Genomic DNA, 12,072 nt, shown 5'->3' on the forward strand with positions numbered 1-12,072 from the left:
ATTTAAAATAATGTTATTAGGCATAGGAATTCCCACGTCTGATCAGAGGACCAGCCTTGGTATATACACCATCAACGGGATGGCATGACTGAACATGAAGAACCTTCTTCCTACAGACACAGAGGGATGGAGTCTAAACCAGCATTCCCTGAAGAACTCACCACCTAAGTATAAGGCCATATACTCACACATAGTTGCTACTACAATGAAATGTATGAAAAAGTGACTTTCCCTTTGCCATCTGAAGCAATTTCTGCTAAGGTCCTCCTTTAGCCACTCATATGTGCTCTCATACAGCTATATATCTTCAGCCCTCTGGCATTTTAACTTTTACAAATTCTTAATTGTGGTAAAGAACGTGTAACATAAAACTTAACTAAGCATACAGTACAGTGGTTTTACCTGCATTCACACTGTTGTAAAACAGAACTTTAAAACACTTTTCATCTTGTAAAACTGAAACTCTATACCTTTCAAACTACTCATTTCCCCTCCCACAACCCCTAGCAAAACTTTCTACTTTGTTTCCATGAATTTGACCACTTAGGGTTCTTTTACTTCTAATCTATCTGGGTCTTTACACGTAAGAGTTCCTACAGATGGCATGTAGTTGGTTTGTTCCATTAATTAATTGGAATAATTCAACTATTTGCATTTGATGTAATTATCAGTATGTTTGGTTTAAATTCAGCATCTTGCTATTAAATTCATCATCTTGCTCTTTGTTTTCTAGTCCTCCTATCTGCTCTTTGTTCATTTTCCTGTTTTCCTTTCCTTCTATTAGATAACCTGAATGTCATTTTCAATGTTTCCAGTTCATTCTGCTGATTTAAGAAATATCTGACATTTTGTGTGGGCACAGCTGCTCTAGGATCTACTATATCACTTTTATTAGAGTCTACCATCAAATAACACCATATCACTTCCCCGAGAGTAGAAGAATCCTACAACATCCACTCCCCTGGTAAGTGCTGCTCTTAGTCATTTTCCCTCAGTGTTTTAAACTTTACAATGCATTGTTATTACATTTCCTTTAAGTAGTCAACTGTCTTTAAGAAGGTGTTTTTTCAGATGCTTACTTCTTGTCTAGATCTGAATTTCTACCAGATGTCCCTTTCATTAGGCCTACAGAAGTTTCTTTCTTCTGTTCTAAGTGGTTTCTGACAAGAAGTCAAACTTCTATTGCTTCATATATAAAGTGATTTTTCCCCTGTGGCTGCTCTTAAAACTCTTCTCTTCATGACTTGATTCTAGAAATCTGATTATTATATGTTATGGTGTGGTTCTCCTGCTTGGTGTTCTTTGGACCTCTTGGGATTTGTGGGTGTATATTTTCTACGATTGAACAATGTTCAGCTATTGTTCCTTCAAATACTGTTTCTGATCCTCCCTTCCTCCTGAGAGCAACTGTGCATGCCAGACAAGCTGACCCTCCAGCCAATTCTCGGAGGTTCTGCTGTTCATTTTCAGTCTTTCTCCCGGTGCTTTGTTTTAGATACTTTCCACTGCTCTGTACTCAGCCATTGATCTTCTGCTGCTGCTGCCTTACGTATCAATGCCATCTATTTCATTTTTAACATTTAAGATACATTTTTCCTATCTCACATTTAATATTACATCATAATCTTCAGGTTCTCCTTCAAATCCTAGATTATAAAATCCTATTAATTCTCTATTTCTGTCATTTCTGGGTGTGTTTCTGTTGACTCACTTTTTCATTTGATCTTGAGCTATATTTTCCTACTTCTTTGTACATCTGGCAATTCTGACTAAATGCCAGACACTGCAATTTTTACATTATTTCATGCTAAAACTTGAATTCTTTGGAGTAGATTTTTTTTCTTCTACACACAGTTGAGGAACCTGCAGATCAGTTTGATCCTTTCAGTGGCTACTTCCAAGGTCTGTCAAGGCAGGTTCCAGATTATTCTGGGACCAACTATACCTAAACCCTTTACTAAGCTGTGACCCTTCTGAGATCTCTTCTAATGCCCTAGGTATGAACATTATTCTCCACTCTGGTTTGTGAGAACTTCATCTGCGCTCCATGAATTATTTGGCCTATTGCCTTCCTCCACTCTCAGAAAGACAGGTGCTCAGCAAAACCTTTCAGGGAACTCTCTAAAGATCTCCAGAGTTTTCTCTTTGTACAACTCCTTTCAGTTCCCCTTAGGAGTTGGTTGCCCTGATCTTTCCAAATTCCAATCCCTGCCTAACCCATGAGACTCCTGGGTCCTGCTAGGTTCCCTCTTCCTGCTCAGCCCAGACAGTGCCCAGACAGGAAGCTGAGGCAACAGTACAGTTTGACTCTGTTCTTGCTCTTTTTCCAGGGATCACTGCCTGCTGTCCAACATGTGAAAGTTATTTCCAATACTCTGCTTGGTTTTCTATTTGTTTATGGCAGGAAGTCAATTCCCACAGGAGTTAATCTTTCATCATCAGATATACAAGTCCTCCAAGTTAAGGTTAAACAGAATATTTTGGGGGAGGTGCTTTATGAACCTCTGAACCAGTATGCAAATGGTAGCATAAGAAAACACACCCAGATAGAGGGAAATACATACCTCATGGATTTTTTTTTTTCTTTTACCAAAAGACAAGTAGAGATCACAATCTTCCCTAAGCTGAAGTGTTCGGGAAAGGTTAATTCGCCTCAACTCAAAATCCCCAAATTACTTGAAGCATGAAATTTCTGTAAGAAGTATTCCTTTTCAAAAAGCACTGACCCTATAAAAATGCAAATAACTCTTAGAAAGGATACATTTTACATTCTACTATTAATGAGACAGCAGTTTCAACTGGTCATCTTAAGTGTCTTGAACCATTGTGGCACAATCAGAGGGTTGCAGGTCTCAGGACTGTGGGTGACAAGAGAATAAAGTTGAAAGAGAAAGTATATTGCTAAAGGGAAAGACACAGGGCAGGATGATCAACTTCACAGCTTTGCCCAGGGCAGGCCCTGAGGGAAAGGATTTGTCTGCCTGCTATATTTCCCTTGGGTACTATCTGTAATTACTATCACAGCTCATTGATTTTCAATTCTTTCTATTAATACATTTATTGGCCATTCTGACATTATTAAAATCAGTCCAACTCTGCATCTTTAGTGGAGGATAGCTCTTCCCTAAAACATGAATTTTCCAAGTGCAGATTTTTTTCTTTTTTTTTTTTTTTAAAAAAAAAAAAAAAGGTCTTCCTTCTCCCATTAGCAGAAGTACAGCTTCTGCACATTGGTCTTTGGAGCCACCGAGTGACATGCAAATATTTCACTATAGATCAAAAGACCTCAAGCAGTGGGTCATCAGAGAGTATTAAATGATACGCAAATTCATATTTCCAAGATAATTCTACCAATTTACTAGCAAGGCTAGGACCTGTTCCACAGTAGGAGGGGAAATAATGAGATTCTGTTAAAGTGTAATCCAAGTGGCATTTTTAACAAATGCCTTTTCTCCACCTAATAGTCATTAAAGTAACACTGTCTTACTAAGCCTTTATGCACAAATGTACATTAAATCTTTAATGTGAAATTAAACATAGAGTTTTACTGAGGGAAAGTTAGGTTTGCTGTTGGTCCCCCTCTCCCCTGCCACCACAATGCTACTGGATTTTAATGCAATTGCTGGTTAAACAAGCATTCCATAGCACCTGTCTATATTTCTTTATTAAGCCTAAAACTTGGAGTCTTTTTCAAAACACTACCAGTCTTAAAATCTTCTCCATTCTATAGCGTGGCAAACAGGCTCCCACTTACAACAAACAATATCTGAATGAATGACTATTTATTGAGTGCTGCCTATTCATAAGTTCCTGGGCCAGGGTGAGGAAGAATAATGAGAATCATAAACCTAAGTTCTGCTCTTCGGGAAGTTCCATTAGAGCTACTTCATGAAGCTAGTCAGCTTTTTGTGATAGAGAAACATCCTTAACACCAGGTTATGAATGTCCTGCAGGATGGTTAGGCAAATTTACTGCAAGCCGCCTAAAGGGAAAAGACCAAGTCTCCGTTGTCCTCTTTTGTCCTATCTAAAAAATGAGGGTGCTCATAGGGATCTATACCTAGCAAGGCTGATATTTTCTGCTAGCGAGAACTGGAGTATACGTGTGAACCTAAACCTGCCCACTCCAGCCCCTGCACCCGACCTCGATACTGGGCAGTGGCCAAAGGCTTTTAGGCTCTCCCAAGTGAAAACACGGAACTCTTTCACCACTAGATTACTGGCAGCCTGGAACACTTAGAGTTGTCACAACACCCAGTCTCTTTCTCTCGGTACCACACTACTGTCACTCCTCTATGCCAGTCCACGATTCAGAGGGTGTGTAACCGAGGGCTACAACACCCTGCAGCTGGCACAGGGAGGCAGAGCAGTGCCTTCCCTGCCACACAGGTGTGGGCCTTAGGAGACAATGTGGGAGACCAAGCAAGTGATGTTTCTTTCATGCTTTTCTCCAGTGCTGCCAATGCTGCTACACCCAAGTCATTTTTTCCCTATGTTTTTTTATTTGAAGATCTTCTTTTTCTCTTTGAAACAATTTAAGAAATTTCAAACAAGCTGTGGCACATGCCTATCATCCCAGCAACAGAGGCGGAGGACTCGCAAGTTTGAGGCCAGCTTTGGCAACTTAGACCCTGTCTCAAAATTGAAACTAAAATATGAAAGGACTAAGGATGTAGCTGAGTGGAACAGTGCCCCTAGGTTCACTCCCTAGTACAAAAAAAAAAAAAATTGTTTTTTCAAACATATACAATATTAGGTAGATTAAACACCCCCCATATCTGTCACCCAGCTTCAGTCATGTCAGGATCATGACCAGTCTTGTTTCATCTCTATCTCTGTCCATTCTCCCCTCCCAGTTAATTCTGCAGCAAATCCCTAACACTTTTTAAATTCCAATTATAAATATTTTAGTAAGTGTTGTTTTGTTTGTTTGTTTTTTGTACTGGGGCTTGAATCCAAGGGTGCACAACCACTAAGCTACATCCCCAGGTCTTTTCATTTTTTATTTTGAGACAGGACCTTGCTAAGTTGCTTGGGGCCTCACTAAGTTGCTAAGGCTGGCTCTGAACTTGTAATCCTCCTGCCTCAGCCTCCCAAGTCACTGGGATTCTATAAATGTGCACCACTGTGCCCACTCAATAAATATCTTAAAAGTAAATGAACCCAGAACTACTGTTTTGTTTAAAAGGTGTGAGCAAAACCATTATAAAAACAAAGAATAATATCACTTATAACTTTTCTCATATCATTATTCTTTTGTTCCCGTGATAAAATCCAATCAGGATTTGAAGCATTTCTATGGATGTACTTGAATAAAAATTAAAGGGAACAAAATAAGGGTTTCATTTTGAGATTTACCTTTAATCTGCATGAGGTAACACAGGTGCCGTAATCTATATTAAATATTTCTTGAGATGCATGGCAAGAGAAATGGAAGTGATATGGCCTTTCCCTCCCATTTGTTTTCAAAAGGAAAATATTTATTCACCACCTGCAACATGTAGGCAGTCTCCTATGACCTTGAGTGATAAGTTCCACCTCCCAGGTGAGGTGACTGGGTTGACAGAGACTAAACTTATTCCACTAGGCTGGTACTTGGCTGAACAAGCATGAGAATTCAAGTCTGTCTCCCTTTAAAGTCTTACGTTGTTACTGACTTTCACTCACAAGTACCTTTGTTGTAATGAGATTGTTAAACTCCTAATTAGAAATGCTTTCTCTCACTCCCTGCCCTTCCCTAGGATCACAGGGTGTCAGATGAAACCTGCAAAGACCGACTCTTACACCCCCACTGTACAGATGAGGCCAGAGAGGGCTGGAGATATGAAGGAACTTCCCAATGTCATTCAAGCTGGTAAACTGCAGTACCAAAAATAAAATTGTGTTTTATGTCTTTGAGGCAGTGCCCTTTCTCTGCGTACTGCCTTATCTGAGTGTAGAAGTTCCAAAACTCTTCTTCCTGCTATAGTCCTTTGCTTAATAACATGTTAGAACATCCAAAGGCTGACAGCATTTGGGAAGTTCCTGTAACAGCGGGGCACAAGAACCAAAGGTCACAGATAAAGTCACTCAAACACTCCTTGCTGTGCCCCCGAAGCATATCACAAGAGCACATGCCCTTCCTACAGACTGCTTAGCAGCATGCGCCGTATTACCGACAAGCCCGAAGGAAACTGAAGTCACGTTTCAGGATAATCGACTTAGATATCACACAACTGAACTGTGAGTTGGAGAAATCCAAACAGAAGGTGCCCAGCGCGGGTGCCCATGTGCTGCCATGCCCATCTGGTTCACCCAGCTGCAAGATGGAAACCTGTGTCACCAGCGAGAATGTGTGTTTCCAAGAGTTACAATTTTGATTTTTATGTTCACAATAACCCTATGAGGCAGACAGAGTAGGTTTACAAGTAGCTACTGATGGGCTTTATATATTTTACCAGGCTGGTGTGTGTGTGTATATATAAATATATCTCACATGTTTACTAAGCAATGACCATGTATCAGGAACTACCAGAGATACCGGGAGAAAATGTGAAGACAGAGTTTGACATGACCAAGTTCATATGCCATATGCTCATTCAGAGAATGGGGCAAGGCAGTCAGAACTTCTCACAGACCTGACCTAGCATGGCCCAGAGTCTTCCTTTAAGCTCTGAAACATGCTCATCAGGTTATGAATTTCTTGGGGTAGGAGGTTTGCAGAGACCAGCTCACAGGAGAAGACATAAGGGACTACTTAGAACCAGCAGAGAGAACATCATATGCCTATAGGATGCATGGAGGCAGGGTTGGGTATAGTGGTGCATCTTTAAAGTGCTGCCACAGCCTGAAAAAGAAATACTTGTCTTCTTCCCCAAAGACTGAAGGTTGATGTCTGTGTCAAGGACAGAATCTCAAAACTAGGTTTCTCCAGGTGATGGAAGACAGAACCACTGTACCAACTCCAGGCACTCAGTCACTGCTGTGACACAAGTGAGTTTCCCTATTTTTTGTTTCCTATAAACAACATGCCACACTTTTTTCCAAAGCCTGTAATCACACATGCAATTATTTAAATTTCAATAACATGCTTATATTACATTACATTAGCTTATAAAGAATAAATCTTCAGCCAGTCTTTTAATTTTAAAATAAGGAAAGAATTATGAAATCTTCAAAATTCTAGCACCCTTTACCTAAAAGCAGGCATGAGATTCTGAAATTATATGGTATATACCACCTGCCCCATCACCACCAATGAAAAATCCAGTGAAGTGTCCAAAACTGAAAATCACTAAAATTCAGATAAAGTCACTCAAACACTCCTTGTACCTTAAGTTATTGTACCTGTAAAAAATTAAGTCATAATATATTTCATTAAACACTGCAAGTTGCTTCTCTTGAAGCTTTATCATGAGAGAAAATAAAATTATAATTCTCATATTTAAGAAGTTCATATAAAACTAAGACAAAAACATACCAAGTTTTTATTTCCTTCCAACATGCACAATTTAAATTAGGGTTAAAATATCAACATCTACTCCATTCACAAGGGAGAACATTGATTGTATTGAACTGACATTAAGTAATATTTAGGAACCCACAATTTTTCCTTTCCCTGTTTAAGGACAAAATAATGGTTTTTATAAACAATGTAATGTGGGGTTCTTATTCACACTGTAAAAACTCTGCAAGTATTGGTTTTTCTTTTTCTTTTTCTGAACACCTAAATCTTTCACACAACAATTACCTTGAAATCAAAAAGTGATGACCGTGAAGGGTAAAGAATTCTCTGGATATTGTTAAAGATTACCAGGCTGTTGGCAACGATGCTCAATCCTGGCTTTGACCATTGGTCCAGGTCATAGTTACTGACTAGAGGTGTTCTGTAGTTTTTGCCTTCCTCTAACATGTCCAGTTTGAATGGATTTACTGATATTCAAGTTAAATAAAGTATCATGACATGAAAGCAGCATTCTGAAACACAGAGTGCTTTTTCACTTTTTCTCTCCTAAGAAATAAAAAAGGTCATCTTCTCTGAATGTTATGATGTCTGTGAAGTGTACAGAAATTTACTTTATTAAACTCATGATAATATATATAGACTCTGGGAAATGAATTGTGACAACAGAATTTTTAAAAAATATGAAACAAACCCTTCTCTTGGTTAGATGAATTAATCGAGGTTAAAAATATCTAGACATTTTGGAGGATCTGTGGAATTTAACCATAAAGTCTGGCTTGAAAACCAGGTTGAGCACATGACTCTTCATGGAAGGCTGTCTTTGAACAATGAACTTTTAGTAACTGCCACACAGTTTCCCCTTTCATGATGCTCTACTGCCTCAGCCTTGGGCTGGCTCCTTGAGAGTGTGTCATTATACCAGGCCTATGTGGCTGACATACCCCACAAAGTTCATTTCAGAGTTACACAAATCGACACTGAATAACAACAGTGAAATGAGAGCCTCTACCATAACCAGATCTATTTCAAACACAGTCTTCCTCTGAAAAGGAGACATTGTGGTGAGATGCCACACACCCCAACACCAACTGCCCAGCAATATAGAAGTCTCTGAGACTCTCTAACTATCACCATCTGGATCTGAATCCCCAGCTGCCATCATGAAATCCTTGTGGTACACTGGTATCCTATACCTTGAGTGAGATTGCAAATGAACTTATTCATAATGATTTTCTATGACAGATTTTATTCATTTCTAAAATTTCCTTTGAGTGTACAAGAACAAACCATTGCTGATTTTAATGGGGTATTTTTGAAGAAGATACATTAATAAGGTAAAGATTATACATTTACTTATGTCTTTGTGTCAGTTATCTGCACTGTCTCAGTGCTGGTGGTTTAATAGGACAGATAGTCAACATGCACTCGGGCACATAAGCAGAGCTTTCTCTTTTATATATACAGAGTAGACAGCAGAGCTGTCTATAAACAATGACTTTTTATACCATACTGCCCTTATGCTTTAAGTTAGTGGAGCTGTGAAGTTAACAAATATAAAATGTAATGTCCTATGTCCTTTTAAAATAAATTTGTGTTCTTATTCCTTATAGCCTTAGTACCCATAAATTAATTTATCAATTTGGTTTGGTATTGCACAACATACATATAAACTTTATTTTGCTTTTAAGCACTTTTCAAATTCACTGACTTCAATTTCATCAACCATTCCCTAGTCTTCCTGGAGTTAAAAAGAGGGAAAAAAAAAAAGTGTGTGTGGAGGGGTGTAAATGCAAATGTCAAAAGAGAAATTCAGGGCCTGGGGTTGTAGCTCAGTGGTAAAGCGCTTGCCTTGCATGTGTGGGGCACTGGGTTCCAGACTCAGCACCACATAAAAGATTTTTTCAAGTGGGGGTATTTTGTCCATGTACAACTTACAAAAAATTTTTTAAAAAAGAGAGAAATTCATTCAACAAACAGACTTCCCCACTCCCTGTCCTCTGTCACTTCTTCCCTGTGCTCTGTCACTTAACTTAAAAAGAACCTAGCTCTTTTGTCATGAGGCTAAATCCCCACCTCATTTCTTAATGCTTCCTCTTTGGAGTGAATTTTCATTAGCTTTTCAAAACATTCACCAAATTTAGAGAGTCACGGGGTTCTTAGAAGGTCAATGTGCCTCCCTAATTTCAGGATGCTATCCCTTCCAAGGGAGGAGCAGTTGAGGTTGAAACTGGGTAGGATTCGATCACATCTCAAATAAGTTTTACTTGAGAAAAACGTAGGCAGGGGAAAACAAAGGTGCTCTAGAAACCTCAGGACTCGAATGGCATGATCATAAAGGGAAGGAGGCGGTCCTCATTGGAAACCTGCTTACCCCTTGTTCAGATTCCAAAAGCTCTGTTTTGACTCTGACTGCCGGCATCCCATCAAGCATTAACATTCTGTTCTCAAAGGTGTTGATATTCTGAGAAAGAGAGAGAGAGAGAGAGAGAGAGATTTAGTTATACAGAATCAAAAGAGGACATCTGATAGCATCTTCCTTCCTGGTAGGTACCTTTGGTACCGCTAACCTAATTCTTTAGCAATGAAGTATAATTAAATGAGGATATCATCATAACCAATTATCCCCCCCCCCACTCTGAACTTTCATTTGAAATAATGACCAAGAAGTTGAATTAATCAGTCTGATCCTCTGACCTCTGGGTTGGAGGTCAGCCTGTAATAAACTGGAGCGTGGAAACCTTACATTAATTTTTATGGAGCTGGAACAATTTATCATACTTTCTCAAGAATAGAAGGAAATATAAGGCAAGTTTCTCTCTTCCTTTGTCCTAGAGGTTGCCCTGTGTACAGACATCCATAAAAGAGAAAATAAGATTAAAAATAATTTATATACTCTCAAAGCTTAAATAATTTAAAAGCAAGATAATATAATTCTGGACTCATTTAATTTTTATATCATGGCAATTCTGACCTAATGAAAATTTCTACATCATCATTCCCCCAAACACTACTTTAAAGAAAGTCAATATAAGTCTTAAATGAAGAGTGAATTCTTAGCCGGGGATGGTGGCACATGCCTGTAATCCCGGTGGCTTGGGAGGCTGAGACAGGAGGATCCAGAGTTCAAAGTCAGTCTCAGCAATGGTGAGGCGCTAAGCAACTCAGTGAGACCCTGTCTCTAAAAAAAACACAAAACAGGGCTGGGATGTGGCTTCAGTGGTTGAGTGCCCCTGAGTTCAATCCCCCATGCCCCGCCCCCACACCAAAAAAGTGAATACTTAAAGCCATAACTAAGGCACAAAAAAAATTTTTTTTTTTCTATTTTAGTATAGGTTTGCCTCAATTTAGCATCTCCTGAAAGGAAAACTTTATGCTGTGGTTCACAACAGAATTTCGAACATTTCTAAGAATAAATTTATTTTTTACTCATTTTTGCTGCTGTAGGAATTTACTGGAGTAGCATCTGAACAGCACCAGAGAGAGTCCTACGTCAGTGTACACCTAAGGCCCCAATAAGGTCCGTTTAAACATGTGTAGAGCACCTAATAATACCAGCTAAACTGAGAAACTTGATATGACTAAATCTGTGTTTGTATCTCTACCTCAATTACAGATGTAAACACATAACACTAAAGTGATCTTAAGTGTAAGGAAGATCAGTTCCTAAATATTTTGGCTACAAGGGTGACAAATGTTAGTGTAATTTCTAAGTCATGATTTTTTCGCCTCTATAGAGCTAATTTTCTATGAAAAAGCAACTTCAACAAATCAGAAATTCTAGGTATTATTACCATATAATACCAACAGAGTGCAGTATAGTGAAGCTCCATTTCTCATATTTCTTGATTTTTTAAGGAAAATAATATAAGAAATAAAATTTATAGTGCCTCTTATTCCAAATATTTGCTGAGAAATCAATAAGAAAAAAAAATAAGCAAATTTACCCAAGTTAACTAGTGAACATTTAAAAAGTCCACACTGCCTCATCTATTAGGTAATAAAAATAAGAAAACAAATTACTGTCACAGTTTTCCAGGAAATGAACAATATTTTCAAAATTGAGAGGACACATTTTCTTAAAGTTTTGCTTTTGACTTGTCCATATTTTGGAGGGGGGTGGATTCTGCATTCTAACAGACAGCTTAAGAGCAGAAGAACAGTGTGGTATTGCTCGTGAGCTCAGTTAATTTGTTCCAAATTTAAAATCCTTTTCATCTGGGTCTATGGTTGTTTGCACATCGGGCATGGATATCTCAAACCCTAATGGGTCACTTGCTTCTGTGGCTGGAAGCAGCCAGCTTGGCGTGCCACCAGCTGGTCTCAGGGAAGCCTTCCTACAGTCAGCCAGATCTCACCTCCCCAGCCTCTTAAGCAGTTCTAGGAACCTGCCTTGCTGAAGCATCCCACAGGTTGTAGGGCTAGTGTACAATGAAAGATGAGCTGATCTTGCTTCCTACCCTGGAGGAGGTCTTGCCCAGATGAAAAGAGGACAAGATGCCTTATAAGGAAGGCCTAGGCGAAGGAGGAGAAAAGACAAAGAGCAATTCTGGAAAGGCAGGTTTAATGAACTGTTAGAATCTGATTAGAGGCTAATGTCCCTTTTAGTGCTTTGTACCAATTTACAGCTGA

General features: G+C 38.9%; 1 protein-coding gene across 4 annotated transcripts in view; it reads right to left on the bottom strand.

Moving 5' to 3' along the window:
• Window positions 1-12,072, bottom strand: part of Klf12 (KLF transcription factor 12) — a 431,560-nt gene that overhangs the window by 236,290 nt on the left and 183,198 nt on the right. For all 4 annotated transcript variants that reach the window (XM_047552646.1, XM_047552642.1, XM_047552644.1 and 1 more), the window contains one exon: window positions 9,815-9,904. In XM_047552646.1, coding sequence (XP_047408602.1) covers window positions 9,815-9,904 — 90 coding nt within the window. The remainder of the gene's footprint in view (window positions 1-9,814; window positions 9,905-12,072) is intronic.

This window comes from Sciurus carolinensis, chromosome 5 (assembly GCF_902686445.1).
Source record: "Sciurus carolinensis chromosome 5, mSciCar1.2, whole genome shotgun sequence".
In the NCBI taxonomy this organism is placed as follows: domain Eukaryota; kingdom Metazoa; phylum Chordata; class Mammalia; order Rodentia; family Sciuridae; genus Sciurus; species Sciurus carolinensis.